Below are 21,239 nucleotides of genomic sequence, written 5' to 3'. Positions count from 1 at the left end.
CGCTCCGGGCAGTGGAGAGCGTGTTTGGCGAGAAGGGGCTGAAGGGACAAAGCCCACTGAGCAGCCACCCGCCTCCCCCATGGTCCCCGGGTCTGCTGGAGTCTGGCTCTCGTCCCCCGACCCACCCTGCAAGTTCCCACATGTCAAGCGGGTGACAACGGCCCGGCGTAGACTCCGCCGCCTCGCTCCCCGGATTTCCCAGCAGCAAGACCCGCGGGCCTCTCCTTCCACCCGGGTAACCGCCAGGCGCCCGCCGCCGGAACCCCAGTCGGACCAGCCCGGGCGCCCGGGGGGCGGGGGCCGCGAACCCTCCGCGCACGCGCCCTCCGCTGACCTTTCCCGGGAAACCCCTTCCCGGCGCTTCCCGGCGCCGCGCGCCGCCCCCGCCCTTCCTGCTGCTTCCGCTTCCCTCTTCGCGCCTGCGCGGATCGGTTGTTTTGGCTTTCCGGTAGGATCCAGCCCGGGGACGGGAGGGGGAGCCGGGGGCGGGGGGCTCGGGAACCCGGGAAACTGCGAAACGGCCGCCTGAGCCGCTGGCGCGCGCGCTGCGAGGAGGAAACCCCGGCGAGGCTGGCCCGCGCGTTCCCGGGCGGCGACGGGGGCCGCCGAGGGTGAGAGCGCCGCAAGGGCGGGGCGGCGGGCCGGGCGTCTGGCGGCCCCGGCTGACGAGGCGGCGCGGGCGGGCGGCGCGGCTCCCGGGGGAGGAGCCTGGCGGTGGTCGGGCCCCAGGAGCGCGCGGCGGCGGCCGCAGAGGACGCGGGTGTCCGCGCAGCACGGGCCGGCCGAGCGAGGGCGCGGGAGGGAGCCGAAGGCAGAGGCGGCGGCGGCCCCAGCCTTCCTCGGCGGGAGGCGAAGGCCAGACCCCGGCCCCGGCCGCCGGAGGGCCACGCCCCCGCCCCGCCGCGCCCTAGGGGCCCGGGGACTCCGGAGCCGCCGGCCACCCCGGATCCCTGCCGTCGCGACCGAGGGACGCGGGTGAGCAGGCGTCGCCGGCGCCAGGAGAGCGGGGCGGGCGGGGGGCGCCCGCCACGGCCTCTGGCGGGACCGGGGGCGGAGGGCTGTGGTGGGACGGGGTCGGGCCTTTGTGGCTGGGCGGGCGCGCGGGCGGGGGGCGGCGGCGGCGGCATCTTTCAAACCCGAGACGTTTCCGCCGCGGCGGGGGAGGGGCGAGGGGCCGACGCCGCCCTCCGCTCCCTCCCCGAGGCGGCCCCTCTGCGGCGCGGGGCCGGGGCCGGGGTGCGGGCGCGGCTGCGGGGGCGTTTCCGGCCCGGCCCTCGCGGTTCTTCGCCGAAAGAAAGCCGCTTCCCTGGGCGCCGGGCGGCGGGCCGGGGAGGGCCAGCCCTGCCGTGCGGGCGTCCGTGCTCGGGGCGGCGGCGGTGGCCACCAGCCGCCCGGACGCACAGAGGTCCCCTTGTGAGCCGCTAGCGATTGTTCAGGGAGAAAGCAGGCGCTGCCCTTTGAGACGGGGAGTCGTGTACGTGTTTACTTTAGACCGAAATGGGTAACTCATTGGAACTCGACCACCGACCGCCCTCTCGCGCTGGATTGAGAAACCGTGGAGTGGAAGGCGACCCATTCGTGGATGAGTAGTTGTTTTGAGTTCGTTCCGTTGTATTTGCTGGCAGAGCAGTCCAAGGGGTCTCTCTAGCTGGCCCAAGGGGAGGAATGTACGCCCCGTGGGCGCAGGTCCCTAGAATTGTCTGCCGCCGCGGGGGCCCCTCCAAGTGGAAGAACAACAACAATCCGGAGGGAAACGCGGCGCGTGCAGGGTCTGCGGGTGGGAAGTGGCTGCATCACTGGGCCGCGGAGGAGCGCAGGCTGCAGGGCGGGTCACGTGCTGCCCGTATAGGAGGACTCTGTCTGGCTGGCTGGCTCCCGAGCGCCTTGGCATCCGGAAACAACCCCATCGGCAGCGGGGTCTCACCAAAAGTGCCTTTCCTCGTACTTAGCAGGTTGCCGGTTTGTGTGTTTCTTTCCTCTGAGTGGTGATCGTGTTTTAGGTAACCTTTCGTAAGGGCTTCCCCCCCCCCCAAAAAAGTCCACTGAAAAGTAAAACCGGGCCATCCTTGTCCAGTCTCGATGATGTGGAATTTTGTTTTTCTTTCCATCCGCTTGCTACCTAGTGTGAAGCTGGCTTCTTCACTTTGACCTTTTGTTGGTCTAGTGCTTTTTGAAGGCCTTTTCGGTGGGGCCCTGAGGTCCTCCAGAGATGGTCGCTGTTCGGTACGCTGGTCGGTAAACTGGCCAGGACTCGGGCCGCGCTGTGGGGCATGCGTCAGAGTCCACGCTTGCACACACGCTGCTGTTGCTCCGCACATTCTGTAGGAAGAGTTGTGCATGCTGTAACTCTTCTACCCTTTAGCACAAAATGTGAGCGTTTGTTATTTACAGGTGGGAATAGAGGTGTCATAGGACTTAAGTCTACACTCTCCCATAGGTTTTCTTTCTCTCGGTTAATGGAAATAATGAGGTGTTTCATACCATCCAAACATTGAACAATGCGTGTGTTTAAGGTGGATGGTCAGTTCCTGGGAACTGGAATGCAGCTTCATTTCACACATTTAGAAAAGAGTTGTTTCTCTCCTTGCCCACATTGCCAAGACCAGGAAAAAAAGATTGACCCTGCTGTCATAAAGTACATGAATGAAAATGCCAGAGTCCTTTATTATATCTCAGTCTTATCACTTTCAGTTTTGTGGCATTTGAATAGAGCAACTAATATTTGAATAACTCAATATTTGAAGTGACAGATTGATTTCAAATAACTTTTAAAAGTATATGAAGGCTACTCCTGGTTCCCTTGGCAGGTATTTGCAGTACCTAGATTCCTTTGGTGTTGGAAGAAGGGATTATTATAAGAGATTTGGAGAAAATACAATCATTTTATGAGAGGTGCTGTAAATTTTTTTCCCTTTCTCTACTCCCACACCTCTGACACGTGGTTGCATGCAGTAGCTTCCATGGTAGGCAGAACATTCTATTCCTCAGTTTGCCCTTTATTTTTTAAAGAAATTGAGAAACATCAGTTGTAATCATTAAGTGGCTATGCCCCTAATGACCTCATGAGTATGTTTGTATAGCTGGGAAATACTTTATTCTGCTATTGTGATTGAAAAGATCATTGATTTGGTGGAAAATGAAATCCCAGTGAAAAAGTTAGGGTCAGTTTCGCTTTAGCAAAATTTAGCTAAAGCTTTCTTTAGTCACCGTGCAGAACTGAGAGGAAAAAAGTAATATCAAAAATAAAAAGACCTACCACCCATAATTATTCTGTCATAGATGGCGTCTCCTTTATGTTCTTGTTTAATTTTTTAAAAGTATAATTTATTCAACTTGTGACCTGAATTTACTTAGGACTTCTGAGCATAGTTTACTTGATGGAGCCATGTAGTCTTTCCAGTGTGGTTGGAAAGGAGGAACATGGGAATAGACCTAAGCTCTGAATTTGATTAGAGTAGGGGACACTGTACTGAAGTTTATCAAACCTGGTAAGTGTTTGTTTCTTAATTGGTGTTTGTCACAGCTCCAAAAAACTCTGTTTGTGTAGTGGTTGACAATTCAAAACTAAGTCTTCCGAGCATTCTCAACTGTGAGGGTTGTTTTGATAACTTGAAAGCAAACTATTTCTGGCACCAGTCTTTTGTTCTCCCTCAAGAGAGGCCTGTCTCCTCATTGAAGTGAAGAAAGGCTTGTTTTATGACTGGTGCCTCCCTGGCCCTCATTTCCTTTTTCTGTACTGGCACCAGCCTTCTCAGGATTAGTCTTTGTTGAATTAGTTTGTTTCATTTGTACCATCAAAAATACTCCCTAAAAACTTTGAACAAACTTCTCTTATCTAAAATACCATTCACCCAGGGTGAAATGAGAACTGTATTTAAGTTCTGAGACCCTGTAATAGGGACCCCTAGACCTGGTACTGGTGTGGAGATTCAGGAGTTGGGAAAAGGCTACAAAAAGCTTCAGCAATGATGCATAAAAAACAAACAAACACAATTGTATATATTTATATAGTAGTGCTGTGTGTCAGTCACTCCTCTAGCCTCTTTATAAAACTCATTTAATCCTTAATTCATTGAGAAGAGCTTATTTTTATCCCTCATTTTACATCACAGAAAGTAAATAACTTTAAAAAGGTCACACAACCAATAAGTTGCCAATTGGGCTTTCAACTCACGTAATTTGGCTTCACAGTTTTTGCTCTTAATTTTTTGGCAATATTTAACATCCAGAAAGCCTTGGGTTCTTTCCAATAGAAGTTTTCAGTCTTCTGGGTTGACAGTGGTAGCAATGGAAGATGCAGCACCACCTAGGTTAGTAATACACAACTTGGGGGTGCTTCTGTACAGGTGATGACCTGAAGCCCATTGTGGGCCCTTCTCTCTATCACTATGTTGTCCCTGCCCTGTAATTTCTGTGCAGTCCTTGTTTGCACCCTTCTCATTTTTTTTATCCTTCCTTTCTTTTAACATACACAGCTCAGTTAACTGCTGATCAGTCTCATTGATTATTTAAGGGAGAAAAACCAGCTGCAGTAATTTTCCCTAAGAGGTGTTTCAGGTTTTTAAGTAGAATTACATATATTACTATGGATTGCTGACTGATTTAATCCTAATGATCAGAATAACAGAATGTTTGGTTTGAAATTATTTTGTGTAGTGGAATTCACTCATTAGAACCTTGGAAGCTTAGACAAAGTATATTAGAACCTAAATTTTATGTCAAAGTACATTATACTTTATTAGTTCCTGAATTTCATTATGTTATGTTTGTATGACTCCTATTTCTTATTCTTACTCTAGTTGACATTTTTCGCTATGAAATATGTTCTAATGAGCTGCTCTAAATGTAAGACTTTCCTAATAATCAGGAATTGTAGCCTGCAACAGTGATTTCCCAATCTCTGCCCCTTCTTTCATTTAATTAATCCAAGTATCTACTGTCTTAATGCAAGCATTGTCTTGTATACATCTTCTCTTTCAAATGTATGTAAACATTACATACATTTGCAGATATTGTAGTTGATAAAAATGAAAAGTAATTTAAGTGTTTCCGACTACAATCGTTTTTTTTCTCATTGTGGGTTTTTTCAACAGATTCTCTTGGAGAGGAATGTCCCTTTTTTAAAACCTTTATTAGAGGTTTTAAAAAAGTGATATCTTGTTCATACTAAATACAAAAAGTATTTAACATATAGTAGGTGGGGAAAGCAGTTGTGTGATTAGGTGTGAGATGTTAATATTTCAGTTGAAAAGAAAAGTGAACTATATACAGGTTAGATAAAGAATTATATTCAACTTTGAGGCACTTAAGTTTTGTGCTTTTTCCTTGTTTTTGCAATCTGAAGGGAAAACATTATAAGAAAAACAATTTTTTTTGCTTTTAAGTAATTTTATTTTTTCTACTTTTTGTTACTTTAATTTCCCATAGTACCTTGGCAATGCTGAAAATGAAAATAAAAATACAAGGATGTATTTAATATAATATGTATGAGCATGTATCACACCATTTGAGGGGGCAGTTCAGTTCAGACAATAGGAACAAACCTAAGGAATGGACAAGATAGCCAGATAACTCTTGTCACTGATTTTTAATATTTAATCAAGAAACATTCTGACAGCAGAGATTGGTATATGTGGCCTGCCGCCTGTAGATAAAGTTTTAGTGAAATAATCATGTCCATTTGTTTAAATATTGTCTATTGCTTTTTGCAGGCTATAACAACAGAGTTAAGTATTTGGGACAGATACTTTGTGGCTTACAAAGCCTAAAATATTTTGTCTTTGTAATGAGAACAGAATAGTACTCTTTTTGAAAGTTTTTTTTAATTAGATAATCATTTGCATATATTAATAAATTCAGTAGGTGTTCAATAAATTTTTCCTTCCTCTGCAGTGTGAACCACTGTTAGCAGTGGGGCCAGGTGCCAGCTACCTCCTTTGCTCATACAATATGTCTTATGGTAAAGAATAAACTTTCTTATCTCTGTCAAAAGTTTGGAAATGAAAGATCAAAACAGCTAGATTTCAAGATAAATGTTTCTTATACCCAACTTGGCTTGCTTATTGTTTACCTATTCACTTCTTTTGGCTATTTAGTTTGTCTAGTTTTGTTTTAAAACACCCTGTTTTTAAGGGACAGTCATGGTTTTGGCTGTAGTCTATACTAAGAATAAATGCACTTGGTGTGTTGGGGTTGGCCACTCAGCCTGATTACTTATAGTTCCATGACCAACACTTACTAGAGAACTCAATAAACATTTATAAAGTTAGATTTCAGTAGCCATTAATTTATAATAGAAGATTAAGTAAACAATTTCCTTGATACCTGAAAATTACTTTGAGGATGCTAACGTCTACAGATAATAGGATGTAGCACTTATTTTGAAGCGAATTTTAATATAATTCAGTGATGTGACAATATATTTATTAAAAGGAAAATTTGTATAATGTGTCAGATTATTAATAGTTAAGTAATATAGTACAAACTGTGAAATGTTTTAGAGCATTTAGGCCAGTGGTTCTCAACCTTCCTAATGCCGCGACCCTTTAATACAGTTCCTCATGTTGCGGTGACCCCCAATTTCATTGTTACAAATTGAACATAGTTAAAGCATAGTGATTAATCACAAAAACAATATGTAATTATATATGTGTTTTCCGATGGTCTTAGGCGACCCCTGTGGAAGTGGTCGTTTGACTCCCGAAGGGGTCGCGACCCACAGGTTGAGAACCACTGATTTAGGCTATCAATTTCTGTTGTTTTTTAGGAAAGAAGGAATCTTGTTATAGAAAATGTTCATGTTACAGGCATTTGAAGGCTGTTGGTTGGTCATCTTAAACTTAACTTTTCACATTTTTTAGTTAATACATTTTGAAGTCTATGTTCCCAGTAAGTCATTTAGATACCACATTACGTAAACCTTTATTTACCTAATGTGATATCTAAATGATTTGCTTTTTTCTGTCTTTTAATATTAAGGTATCCTGAATAAAAATTATTTTAGGATGAAATTACGGAAGTAGGGGTGTATAAATCAGTGATAATGAGGATTACATAAAGTTGGCTAACTGATGCTCTAAAAGCAGTCTTCAATTATTTTAATAGTTTCATATGTAATTTTAAAAAAAAATCTAAACATAAATTAAGTGCGGCCCAAAAAAGTCACTGCAAAAAAAAATCAGGTCATAGCAGGAAGTTAAAGAAATTACTGGAGTAGGCCTGTATAGCTAGCCTGCAAGATATTCCGGGGGCTAGCAGTACAATCCAAATCCATCCTGGCCTTGGCAGCCAGTTCCTACCACCTGGTTTAAATGTGGATGGGGATGATTTTGGGCCCTGCAGCTAGTGTTAGAACTTTCAGTTTATTAGTGCATGCATTTCTGTAAGATAAATTCCTAGAGATAGAATTGATTATTAAGCATTTATAATGCCAAATATTATACTTATGTAATACTTCACTTGCAATTCCGAAATTCAGAAAGCTCTTAAAACCAAGTTTTAATAAAGCTTTGCCTATGAAACCTGACCTGAAGTAACATGAGGCTATACATAGTATTATTTTTCACACTGTTCCTGTTTCCTGCAGTACGGATAGTAATGTTTGATTATGGGGTGCTGCCCCATACTCTTTGAGAGAGCCTTGTAATACATGATACATGCACCACATTACTCTATAAAATCTGAAAATTCTAAATTCCAGAGCATATCTATCCCCAAGAGTTTTGAATAAGGCCTTGTAGGTATGTACCAACTTAGTCCTCTATAAGAAAGCTCATTTTCCACATCCTCACTAACACTAGGCTTTGCTGTATTAATATGTGAAAATAGCCAGTGATTTTAGGTTTTATTGGCCTTAGAGGTTGTAGTAAATAGTAGAACTTAGATTTATGGTGCAACTCCCAGATCTGGAATAGCAAAGTCATTACTTAACTGACCCAAAGTCACATTCTACCTTTGCATCTGTTTCAGTTACTTCCATAGTTAACTTGGCTGGGAATTGGACAGTTTACACCAAGTTAGCAGTTTCTGTAATAGTATAGTTGGGCAGGAAGTACAGTGTGATCTCTTTGACATATGAATGGTATTTCATGAGTCTTAGTGGATCCAATCATGCTCATATTTTAGGTGTTGTGTCAGCCACTTGACTTTCTGATTATGGGAACTAAGAGTCATCTAGTTAGTTCTAAATTAGCTATTACTAGCTTTCTGTATGGGTTCCCTCTCTTTTCCTTATTTGTAATTTCTTTGTAATACTGCAGTAATAAATATTATTTCAAGAAAGAGGCCCAGGGCACAGATTCGTGCACGTTGAAAGGAAATTAACTAGAAGAAATATTTTAGAGGCTGGGGAAGGACCGCAGGAGGTTGGCTCCAGGGCGGGTCTAGCCCAGTCCCAATCAGCCAGACCCCAGCAGCAAGCTAACCTACCGGTCAGAGCGTCTGTCCCCTGGTGGTCAGTGCATGTCATAGTGACTGGTCGAACGGTTGAATGCGGTCGGACACTTAGCATGTTGGGCTTTTATTATACTAGAGGCCCGGTGCATGAAATTCATGCATGGGGGTGGTCTCCTCAGCCCGGCCTGCACCCTCTTGCAACCCAGCACCCCTCAGGGAATGTCCGACTGCCAGTTTAGGCCTGATCCCGCAGGCACCCGGGACCACAGGCGGCTTCCCTCCCCCCAGCCTGGCCGCAGGCACCCAGGACGTGGGCGGCTTCCCCCAGGCTGGCCCCGGCTTAGTCAGGAAGGATGTCCAGAAGACGTCTGGTCTATCCGGTCTAATTAAAGTTAAACTTTAATTCAGTGGGAGTTTTCTTTTTATAAATGGTGTACAATGTGGTTAAAATGTGGGTTTTTGTGGATAGCCATTGATTCCAACATTGTTGAAATAAGCCACTCTTCCTAATTTGAAATAAGTCATGAGGACAAAATTGCCCTCCTTTCTTGTGCATTCTTCCAGATGAATCCTCCACAAATAGGATTTAGATAGGATTTGTATTAAATTTACACATTAATTTACTTATATAATATGGAGTCTTCCGTTTAAGAAAACATCTATTTTATCTTGTTTTGTGTTTTTGGTTTCCCCCCCCAGTAAAATTGTGTGCTCTTATAAAAAATTGAAGGAATAAAATTAATTAATTTTAAAAAGATTTATAGGAAGGAAGCACTGTATGAAGATTAATATTACATAAACTTCCCTTGTAGAATTGAACTGCAGGCTTAAAAAATGTGTAGTTTATGTCTTGCAAATAAGTTGAGTCTATCATATAGTTTAATAATGTAAATTAAATACAAAGTTTTTATGAATGTGTTTAAAGTATATCCCCAAAATGAGAATCTCTGAGAAAAAGGGTATTTTTTTCTCTTAAGTTATGGTCATGTATTGCCACTAAACAAATAGCTAGAAGATCTGGCTTTGTGATTCAAATTCTTTTTTTTTTTTTCCCCCAAATTCTTTTTTAAAAACTTTAAAAATGTATACTTATTATTGCCTCTTGTTTTCTAGAATGTTTATATTTTGTATTGAAGGTAAAATTACAGATGTTAATTTTCTTCAGTCTATTTTTAATTTTAAATGTGATAGACTTTTAAAAAACATTCCTTTCCTCATGTTTCATTTTTATGGTAATATAAAGTTTACTAGCCTAAATACTGTAACTGAACTTTTTTTCTTTTTAGTTACTCCAGAAGATCCACAGAATAGAGGATGTTGCCACGAAGCCTGCCTCTGTCTTTCACACTCAGCCTGCACAACCATTGCCAAGCTGAGACCGATATCTGCAGACTGTGTTGACAAACTCTGAAGAGCCTAGTTAACACAGGATGACCTAGGAGTGCCTTTCCGTCTCTAACAAGAAACTGTTCATTAGTGACAGTGTCAGTCTTGGTTCTGAATGCTGCAGATCACAGCCGGCGGGATTTCTCCTTTCTTTATTTCTGAAACATTCACTTGACCTTCCATCAGTAAGACTGACTTTTCTAATTTGCTCCGGGAGATATTAATGGAATACAGTCATGTCCACTCAAGACGAGAGGCAGGTCAATACTGAGTATGCAGTGTCCTTGTTGGAACAGTTAAAACTATTTTATGAACAGCAGTTGTTTACTGACATAGTGTTAATTGTTGAGGGCACTGAGTTCCCTTGTCATAAGATGGTTCTTGCCACATGTAGCTCTTACTTCAGGTAAGTACTTTAACCTTGATTAGTTTGTCATTTCAAATGCAGAATCATAGCTTTTATTAGGAATTCTTTAAGCATTATTTAAATTTTAAAATGATAGATTCTTAACTTTTTGTTTACTAGTCTTCTTTTTGTCTGTCTACGTATTTGGACATTTCATATATATGGACTCATATACCATGTGGCTTTTGTATCTGGCTCCTTTCGCTGAGTATAATGTTTTTGAGGTTCACCTGTGTTATGATACATATCAATACTTAGTTCCTTTTTATTGCCCAATAGTGCCCCATGACAGACCTCAGAGATATTGTGGATTCAGTTCCAGACCACCACAACAAAGCAAATATCATAATAAAGCGAGTCACATGATTTTTTTGGTTTCCCAGTGCACATAAAACTTTATACTGTAGTGTAGTAGTGTGCAAAAGCATTATATCTAAAAAAAAAGTACATATTTTAATTAAAAAATAACCTTTCTGAAAAATACTGTTAGGTGAGCCTTCAGTGAATTGTAATCTTTTTGCTGGGTCTTACCTTCAATTTATAAAAAAAAAACAAAAACAAAAAACACACCACAATATCTGCAAAGAGTGGTATGGTATGCCACAGTGAAATAAAACAAGGTTTGCCTGTAAATGAATATTGGCGTTGTCAGTCAGAATGGCGTGGTAGAATAGAAGTTTGTATAACTTTGGCACTGGATTGTACTTTCGTGTTGTCTCACTCAAAAGTTTTCCCAAGAAGTTGTTCATCAGCAAATGCCCTAAATCAGCGGTTCTCAACCTGTGGGTCGCGACCTCTTTGGTGGTCGAACGACCCTTTCACAGGGGTCGCCTAAGACCATCCTGCATATCAGATATTTTCATTATGATAACAGTAGCAACATTACAGTTATGAAGTAGCCACGAAAATAATTTTATGGTTGGGTCACAACATGAGGAACTGTATTTAAAGGGCCAGAAGGTTGAGAACCACTGCTAAATAAACATCCCATGTTGTCTAGCTTCTCTTTTTAGCTCTACATTTGTTTTACACTAAAAGCAAAGGTTTGTTTTTTCTCTCTGCTATAGGGCCATGTTCATGAGTGGGCTAAGTGAAAGCAAACAGACACATGTACACCTGAGGAATGTGGATGCAGCCACCTTACAGATAATAATTACTTACGCGTACACGGGTAATTTGGCAATAAATGACAGCACTGTAGAACAGCTTTATGAAACAGCTTGCTTCCTGCAGGTAAGCAGTTTCTTCTGTTTACATTAACTGGTTTCTTTTTTTAAAAATATTTTTATTGTTTTAAGAGAAACATCGATTTTGTTCCATTTATTTGTGCATTCATTGGATGCTTCTTGTATGTACCCTAATACGGGATCGAACCCGCAACCTTGGCATATCGGAATGATGCTCTAACCAGTTGAGCTGCCAAGCCAGGGCTTTGTGGTTAATGTTTATGTGCCAGGTACTGTACTATATGCTCTATATAGGTTCTGTCTAATTCTTACAATAATTATTTGTAAAGATTTCCCCATTTTATACATTTGAGACTTAGAGAAGTAGCTACTTGACTAATAGGGTGCAAGTTTTGAATCGAAGCAACCCAACTTCTCTCCATAAATTGCTTTTAGTTAACCACTGTGGTTTTTTCTTTACTTTTTAACCTCTGTGATGTTGAATAAGTATAGTAGGTTAACACTTCTGATTCATCTGAGATCTACTTTTCCTTCTTAAGAAAAAACAAACCTAGAAAACTTAGAGTGGCTAGGTTAGGTCATCTAAATGTAGACAATTTAGCCCTGGGCGGTTTGGTTCAGTGATGAGAGTGTTGGCCCCTGCACTGAAGGGTTTAATTCCCCGGTCAAGAGCATGGACTTTGGTTGCAGGTTTGGTCCTGAGGCAACGAATCAATGTGTCTCTCTCTCCCCCTCCCTTCCCTTTCTCCCATGCTCTATAAAAATAAGGAAGTAAATAAATAAAGATAATTTATAACTATACAGAAATGTATTTGTTATTCCTTTGGTTGTCTTAGCTCTCTAGATAAGAAAGGCATATATAACTATTTTTAGTCATTATACATGGTTTACTGGTTTTATTTGACTATCTTGTCCATATTGATAAAACCAGATTCCAGCTTCTCAACAATGTTCATTTTCTGTACTATGATTTACTTCAATCGTTTTCATTTGGTTCTCTCAATTACACATTTTTAACTTATACGTGAATTTCCTAATGTTTCCCTTTCGTTTTTTAAGAGCCTGTTTAATGTCATACTACTGGCTCCTAAATTAGGGCAGTTAAGTAGGCCACTGGACAGGTGGGAAAAATGCAAAGCTATATGTACAGTCTTCTAATTTTATTATTACAGAAAACATCTCTTAGCCCAAAATAAGTATCTAAAAATAAAAACTACAGTATAGGGATCTGATTAATATACCAGTATCTACACAAAATAAAATGTGTCTGTTCTGCCTTTATCAACTTTTTTTCTTTTCTTTTAGGTAGAAGATGTGTTGCAACGTTGTCGGGAATATTTAATTAAAAAAATAAATGCAGAGAATTGTGTGCGATTGTTGAGCTTTGCTGATCTGTTCAGTTGTGAGGAATTGAAACAAAGCGCTAAAAGAATGGTGGAGCACAAGTTCACTGTTGTGTGTCACCAGGAAGCGTTCATGCAGCTGTCCCATGACCTCCTGATAGACATTCTCAGTAGTGACAACTTAAATGTAGAAAAGGAGGAGACAGTTCGCGAAGCTGCTATGCTATGGCTAGAGTACAACACAGAAGCACGATCCCAGTATTTGTCTTCAGTTCTTAGCCAAATCAGAATCGATGCACTTTCAGAAGTAACACAGCGAGCTTGGTTTCAAGGTCTGCCACCCAATGATAAGTCTGTAGTGGTTCAAGGTCTGTATAAATCCATGCCCAAGTTTTTCAAACCAAGACTTGGGATGACTAAAGAAGAGATGATGATTTTCATTGAAGCCTCTTCAGAAAATTCTTGTAGTCTTTACTCTTCTGTCTGTTACAGTCCCCAAGCAGAAAAAGTTTACAAGCTCTGCAGCCCACCAGCTGATTTGCATAAAGTTGGGACCGTTGTAACTCCTGATAATGACATCTATATAGCAGGTGGTCAGATTCCTTTGAAAAACACAAAAACAAATCATAGTAAGACAAGCAAACTTCAGACTGCCTTCAGAACTGTGAATTGCTTTTATTGGTTTGATGCACAGCAAAATACCTGGTTTCCAAAGACGCCGATGCTTTTTGTCCGAGTAAAGCCATCCTTGGTTTGCTGTGAAGGTTATATTTATGCAATTGGAGGAGATAGTGTAGGTGGAGAACTTAATCGGAGGACCGTAGAAAGATATGACACTGAGAAGGATGAGTGGACAATGGTGAGCCCTTTGCCTTGTGCTTGGCAGTGGAGCGCAGCAGTTGTGGTTCATGACTGTATCTACGTGATGACGCTGAACCTCATGTACTGTTACTTTCCAAGGTCTGACTCGTGGGTAGAAATGGCCATGAGACAGACTAGCAGGTCTTTTGCTTCAGCTGCAGCTTTTGGTGATAAAATTTTCTATATTGGAGGGTTACACATTGCTACCAATTCTGGTTTAAGATTCCCTTCCAGCACTGTAGATGGGTCTTCGGTAACTGTGGAAATTTATGATGTGAATAAAAATGAATGGAAAATGGCAGCCAACATCCCTGCTAAGAGGTACTCAGATCCCTGCGTTCGAGCTGTTGTGATCTCAAATTCTCTGTGTGTGTTTATGCGAGAAACTCACTTAAATGAAAGAGCTAAATATGTCACTTACCAGTATGATCTGGAACTCGACCGGTGGTCTCTGCGGCAGCATATATCTGAACGTGTACTGTGGGACCTAGGGAGAGACTTCCGATGCACTGTGGGGAAACTTTATCCATCCTGCCTGGAAGAATCTCCATGGAAACCACCAACCTATCTTTTTCTACCGGATGGGACAGAGGAGTTTGAACTGGATTGAGTAATGGTTGCACTACCACCTGTATAGTTGGGAGTTCAGGAGATGCACGCCTGATTTATGTGCTTTGTCATTTTCTTTGCTAAATAAGAGAGGCTATGAAAGGACTAATATGAGTACATAAAAATCTATCTTTGATAAATTTTATTTTTATGCCCTACTTAATATTTGCATCAGTATAATATATATCAGTGAGTCTTGCATAAAGATATGCTTCCATAATATGAAGTAGATTATCCAATAATTGTAATAATTTTATGTGTATCATGAGAGCATAGAATCTGGATTATCTAACATTGTTAGCCCTGTGTATGTACAGTTCAAAAAGTTCACTTATTAAACTAGTTTCCTGTTCCTAGTGTGGTATATCACAAATCGTGCTGAGGTTATTTTAGCATATGTATTTTGTTCCTGTGCTTCTGTTCTGAAGTCCTGGAATACAGTTTTTCGGTGTAATTAGTTCAGCTGCACTTAATACTAACGTCCATGTTGGAATAGAAATGTCTCAATCCTGTACTATAGTTGAGGAAGACCTTCCATTTTATGGTATTACACAGGGAGAGCTAGGACTGCAGGACCAGTCTAACTATACTATTAGGTGCATGTACTCTCTTTCTCTTTCCACTAACTTATCCTTGTCTCTAGAATACAGGTCTTCCAATCAGCTGGTCATTTACCAGGTATAGACTTAAGTTGCTGGGCTTGCAATGAAATTTGCTAGTCCCTCATTGTGCGGGTCTGGGTGGAGCATTCATCAGTAAATGCCTCCACTTTCTGTATTACATTAACATTGGCTCATGCGTATAACTACCTGCTGCTGTTGTATTTCTCCATCTTAAAGATTTAGAGTGGGTCAACCAGGTCATTACATCTTAATTTAATAACAAGCATTACTGTAGAGTGATTGTGTAGATACCCGTTAGCTGTCAGGGTGTGTTTTTTTAACCTGTTGTGTGTGGGTAGGATTAGAAGGGTGAACTGTTCAGGAATTCTCTGCACTGGCTGTGCGGACGAGCAGGTAACAAGTGCTGCTCTGGCATTCATCCAGGAACCACTAGCAGTAGCGGCGCTGCCCATCTAACATGAGCACAGGTGCTTCACCACAAACATTACTAGCATGTTCAACTGCATAATGTTCTGGCACTGTATTTCGAATGACATTAATTTATTAAATAAGTTGTACATATTCAATATTTGTTTTTCTTTTGTGATGGGAATGGTTTAATGGTGTGCTTTTAGTTTTAATTTTACTGGGTCATTTTACCTTGTTAATGTGGTTTCTTCAGAATTTTGAGTATATATAAAAAATTGTGATAGGAGCCTTACTGTATCAACATAAACTACAGATAAAAAGCAATGCCTTTCAACCCTAGTTGCATGTTAGGGTCATCTGAGGTGCTTTTAAACCTGGGGGTGGTGCCTGAGCCTCATCCCTAACAAAATGAACTCCAGTCTGGGGGGTGGACCTAGCCACAGTATCTATGAGAACGGCTTTAAATGCAGGCATGCCTCGGAGATTCTGCAGGCCCAGTTCCAGACCACCACAGTAAAGCCTTTTGCTGGCGGAGGGCTTACCTTCAATTTGTAAAATTGCAACCTGTGAAACGCGATAAAACAAGGTGTGCCTGTGTAAGGATTTGATTCTAGGTTATCAGTCTTCCTACAGCACGTCCTTGGTCATGTTTCCAGACTTGAACTGCCTCCCTCTACTGAATGAAGTCCAATTTCTTGTGCTTTTTTTCATTTTTTAAAACATTGTATTTAAGAAATTTCAACCCATTGATAAACACAAAGCAACAGTCTTTTTTTAGATATCTATGTGTAAAACTGATTTTAATGTTGAAAGTTCCATTTAATAAGTAAACACATTTACTTACTATTTGAGGCAAATTATTCTGCAGAATTTCATCATAGATTATCAGAAATTGTGGTGGCTTCGGTCTAGACTAGCACTATAACCCACTGATTTATAAAAGAACTAGAGGCCCAGTGCACAAAAATCGTGCATGGATAGGGTCCCTAGTGGCTGCCGCCAGAGGCGCCTCCCCTTCCCCTAGCCGCCCACTCCCTGGTCAAACTGGTTGAATTCCCAGTTGAGGGGACAATTTGCATATTAGGCTTTTATTATATAGGGTGAAAGGTAAGAGATGTACCTCTTCGATCCTAATGACTTTTCACATTTCCTGTAGACACCATAAAAAGAAGCAGGGAAATTGGTAGAAAAATGGGACCTTTGCCCTAAAAATTGTAAAGGGAAAAGGAAATGAGAGAAACATTGGGAATAAGTTTCCAGCAAACTCATTTGATGGAAGAATCCTTGGATCATAACAGCATCCTTCCATGGACAAATGCCATCTGTGTTTCATGTGAGAAAGTAGTACAAGCAGCTCTGGAGGCTAGAAATCCGAAATCGAGGTGCTGGCAGGATTGGTTTCCTCTGAGGGCTGTGAGAGAAGCAGCTGTTCCAGGCCCCTCTCCTGGCTTGTAGAAGGCCATCTGCATGTTCACATGGTGTTCTTTCTCTGGATGCTTCATCTCGCCAGGAAGCAGAGCTGCCAGCATCTTGATCTCGGACTCCCCAGCCTCCAGAAACTTCTGGGAGCTACAAGTTCCAAACCAAAGTCCGAAAGGATTGGTTTCTGGTGAACCCTTCCTGGCTTGCAGATGGCCACCTTCTCATCATGTCCTCACATGGTGGAAAGTGAAGTTCAAATTTTTTAAACACATTTAAAGCCCTCAAGATTTGACTTTAAGTTACCTTTACAGCATAGGCTTACATTGTTTACCCGTAAACCTTACCTTGAATTAGGTTTTTGATACTTTCCTGCCTTTGCTTCTTGCTCTACTCAGAATGGTCTTTCCACATTCTAAACATGCCTGGGACTATCTGTACTACCCAAGATCTGTGTAAGGTAGTCTTAATTTTTCCCCCTTTACTTTCCCCCCATTAAGGTAGTTTTTAAATGAAGCTTCCCTGATAACCACCCTGTGCTGAAGAGTCCCTTCTCACATCCCTAGAACCTTTTACCTGGGTGGTTAATTGACCAACCATTTATTGAGTATTCTGACTGGCCTGAGTGCTTTTCTACAAAGTGATCGATGTGTTTGAGAGTAAGGACTTGTAGGGCTGCACCCCCCTATACTGTAGCATGGTTGGTGATAAAAAGTCAAACCCAATCTAACATTCTTTATTCTCATTAGAAGTTTCATTAGTCACCCCCCCCCCATTTAACCATCCATCTTAGATCTGTTATCTTAGTATTTCTGCCACTCTTGGCAATATTCTAAATTCCTTTGTCTTAGTTTATATTCAGGCAAAACCTGAATCTTAGATGAGTATGGAATGGTCTTGACCTGTTCGTAACAGCTAACTAAGCTAGTTTCATTTCAAACGAATTCCTTCAAGTGCAATGCTCCTCGCACAACTATTTGAAAGTTATTTCTATTGGAGGGATTTGATAATAGAAACTCTGTTTTAGGCCTTGGATACTGGGGGTGCAGGGAGAACCGATTGAGGCTGGCCAAGTTCATGGGAAAGGGCACATGAGCCTGGTTTTTCTTCAGGAACAAAGTCCTCTTGGAGGCCTGAGAACTGCTGTTTTCTCACATTGGCTTTTCCCTACGCACCGGTGGGGTGGCACTCCCCTCTCCTAGCGGGTTACATAATGATGTGGGTGAGCATCATGGGCCATTCTGCCCTTGGACAGCACTTTCTGAAACTGCCCGATTTCCACATGAGAACTGTTTATTCTGGATCGGACTTAATTTGGTCAGCTGAACTCTCCTGGGCATGGGGAGTTTTTCTTACCCTTGGCCTACTTTTTCTGGTACTAAGTATCCTTTTACAGCGTCATCTCGCACTTTGTGAAACAAATCGTTGGAAGCACTGCTTTCTTTCGCTGTGGGACTACGTCATTCTCGCCGTGCTCCTTGGAAAGCCACAGGCACGGAGCCTTGCGTTGGAAAGGAAGGTTTTGTTCATGTCAGGATTAGTCAGTTACCTGCCGGGTACCAGCCTCCCTGACCTCACAGCTCAAAGCCACACTGTTACCCCGGCACACAAGGGTGGTGATGGAAACATATTCAAAGCCCATGGGGAGAAAAAGGCACCAGCCCAGCTCCAGGCCCAAGAAGTTCTTTCTCACATGCAATGCCTTCTCTGCCTCTCTTGGTGCTTTGATTTCGTCCCCTCCCCATCACAGTAATAGAAGCAGAAGGAAATCACCACCGTGTCATTAGCCTCACAAACCAACTCTTTTTTCCATGTCCTCAGAGCAACGTGGGAGAAACTAAAAGAGGAAGGAGGAAGAAGAAATGCAGGGGCGGGCAAGGTGGACTCCTTTGTATATGTGCTTCGTTTCCTTCTTCCAACATGGCCCCCGTTTTCTCAGTGATTGTTACAGTATCTGCCTAACACTGCAGTGAGCATCATACTTACCAGTGTTGCTCCCGAGTCTCAGGACTAGCCCTTGTCTGTTGGTTGGCCGCAGTTTTTCAGTATCTACACTAATAAAAGAGAAACATGGTAATTGGCGTACGACCGCTACCCTTCCCATTGGCTAATCAGCGTATCCTTATGCAAATTAACTGTCAGCCAAGATGGCGGCCAGCAGCCATGCACTGAAGCGAGCAGGGAGACTTGCTTCCTCCAGGGACTGCAGACTCCAACGTTCCCTGCCTCACTTGCCGGACTCTCAACTGCAACTCTAAGCAACTATTACTATGTTGCAAATAAGAAGCTAAACAAAACTGGCTTTCAGTCAGCCCCGGACGGCAACATTGTATTGATTTTTTCAGCAGCGAGGCCTCAGAGCTAAAGCTGGCCCAGAATTAAAAAAAAAGAAAACAAGGAGCGGTTGGAAGCTTTTAGTCAACTGCCAGCCAGAAAACAGCCCTCAGCCCCTCACCCAGCCTGGCCAGGCACCCCAGTGGGGACCCCCACCCTGATCCAGGACACCCTTCAGGGCAAACCAGCCAGCCCCCACCCATGCACCAGGCCTCTATTCTATATAGTAAAAGGGTAATATGCCTCCCAGCACCGGGATCAGCGGAGCAGCGAGGCTCCCGGCACCGGAATCAGCGTGACAGGGGGCAGCGCCCAAACCCCCTGATCAGCCCTGCTCTGTGCCTGATAGGGGGGAGCTCCCCAATCCCCTGATTGCCCTGCGGCTCTGTGTTTGACAGGGTGCAGCGCACCAACCCCCTGATCGGCCCTGCTCTGTGTGACAGGGTGCGGTGCCCCAACCCCCTGCCCCCACGGGCCCTGCTCTGTGTGTGACAGGGTAGAGCCATAACCTCTCCATTGGCCCTTCCCTGAGTGTGACAGTGGTGGCACCCCAACCCCCTGATCGGCCCTGCTCTGTGGGTAATAGAGGGTGGCGCCCCAACCCCCCTCCACGGGCCTTGCTCTGTGTGTGACAGGGTAGAGCCATAACCTCCCCATTGGCTCTGCCCTGAGTGTGACAGGGTGCAGTGCCCCAACCCCCTGATCTTCCCTAATCTGTGTGTGACAGGGGGCAGCGCCCCAAACCCCTGATTGGCCCTGCTCTGTGAGTGACAGGGGGCAGCGCCCCAACCCCCTGATCGGCCCTGCTCTGTGAGTGACAGGGAGCAGCGCCCCAACCCCCTGATCGGCCCTGCTCTGTGCGTGACAGGGGGTGGCGCCGCAACCTCCCCATCGACCCTGCCTTGAGTGTAACAGGGGGTGGTGCCCCAACCCCCCAATCAGTCTACCCTGAAAGTGACTGAGGGTGGCATTGCAACCTCCCGATCCGCCCTGCTCTGTGCATGACGGGGTGGTGCCCCAACTCCCCAATCGGCCCTGCTCTGAGCCTGACCAGGGGCTGCACTTAGGGACTGGGCGTGCCCTCTGCCACCCGGGAGCAGGCCTAAGCCAGCAGGTCGTTACCTCCCGAGGGGTCCCAGACTGTAAGAGGGCACAGGCCGGGCTAGGGGACCCCCCCCCCCCCAGTGCACAAATTTTTGTGCACCGGGCCTCTAGTTTAGTATAATAAAAATGCCATGACAGAGAACTCCATGCACAGAGCTTTTCCTCCTTTTGGATGGAATCAGGAAGCTCTCCTGATTACGATTAAGGGCCATAAAAATGTCCTCTCCTGCTTTATTGACCATGCTTCTTAGAAATGCATCTCTCTCTTGAAGCAGTGAAACAAGTGTTAACATTCAAACACTCCAGGAAGAGCTCCCGTCAGAGTGTGGGAGCTGATACAGTGCAGGTGAGCCTGTCCCGGAGGTCTCAACAAGGAAGGAGCCATCTGTGGTCAGGTGGGGGGAAGGCGGTTTCTCTTCCATCAGAGACGACTTACTCATCCTGGACAGGATTTGATTTGAGCAGCTTCCCATCAAAGAGGGCCTTTGGAAACCTCTAATCGGCCTTCCTTATTTAATTCAGAACACTGGCTCAGAGTTCTTTTATTTGACCTGCCCAAGGTCTAGGACTACATTCTGCCTTCACCTTTTGGGGTTCTCCGGACACAGAAATGTCCTAGTAAACGAGGGGAACTGAGGTGGTGAGTGGACTAGGAGCCCGAGGAGGAGTCCGATGTGTGCTCTCTGCGTGTCTCGTCTCCTCTTCCTGTCACTTTCCTAACTCAGAGGATGAGGCACCGTCCTGAGTAGGGTGGGAAGTGTTCATTGTATTGTGATCCTCCATAGCCTACACATCTGCTAGAGATTCGTTTGATTCCGTTGTTAATATAAAGAATGAAAAATAATGGTAATAGCAAGTGCGTATTCAGAGTTAGGCATGTGTCAGATGCAACGCCGGTTTGAGTATGCAGAATAAGCTACACTTCCTTTTTATATCCCAGTCTGCCATTCATGTCTCGTGCCCCCACTCTGACCCCCAGGAACTCACACCATTCTCTTCACTCTCCTTTGTTCCGCCTGTGGGTTGTGACCCTTTGTCTCCCAGTTACATAAAACTTCCCTTTTCTCCCCTTTAATTCCGGTCAAGAGCACGTACCTTGTTTGGAGGCTTGATCCCTGGCCTTGTTCCAAGCGCATGTGGGATGCAACCAATCGATGTGTATCTC

The 21,239-nt window shown here is 43.9% G+C and overlaps 1 protein-coding gene across 5 annotated transcripts; it reads left to right on the top strand.

Moving 5' to 3' along the window:
- Positions 1–365: 365 nt before the first annotated feature.
- On the top strand, positions 366–15,370 carry KBTBD2 (kelch repeat and BTB domain containing 2). 5 transcript variants are annotated; one of them, XM_070424759.1, is made up of 4 exons: positions 366–448; positions 9,681–10,186; positions 11,254–11,419; positions 12,679–15,370. In XM_070424759.1, the coding sequence occupies exons 2-4, from the start codon at positions 10,017–10,019 to the stop codon at positions 14,185–14,187; spliced, it is 1,845 nt and encodes a 614-aa protein (XP_070280860.1). In that variant the 5' UTR covers positions 366–448; positions 9,681–10,016; the 3' UTR covers positions 14,188–15,370. The 5 variants fall into 5 exon arrangements, with proteins under 5 accessions (XP_070280860.1, XP_070280858.1, XP_070280857.1 ...); XM_070424757.1 differs by lacking the exon at positions 366–448 and adding an exon at positions 498–611; XM_070424756.1 differs by lacking the exon at positions 366–448 and adding an exon at positions 759–975.
- The last annotated feature ends 5,869 nt before the right edge of the window (positions 15,371–21,239 follow it).

Source organism: Myotis yumanensis, unplaced genomic scaffold, assembly GCF_028538775.1.
Source record: "Myotis yumanensis isolate MYYU_CA2020_CCGP unplaced genomic scaffold, mMyoYum1.0.hap1 SCAF_9, whole genome shotgun sequence".
Taxonomy (NCBI): Eukaryota; Metazoa; Chordata; class Mammalia; order Chiroptera; family Vespertilionidae; genus Myotis; species Myotis yumanensis.
Note: the sequence above shows the minus strand (reverse complement) of the source record. Positions and strands in the feature narration are given on the sequence as shown.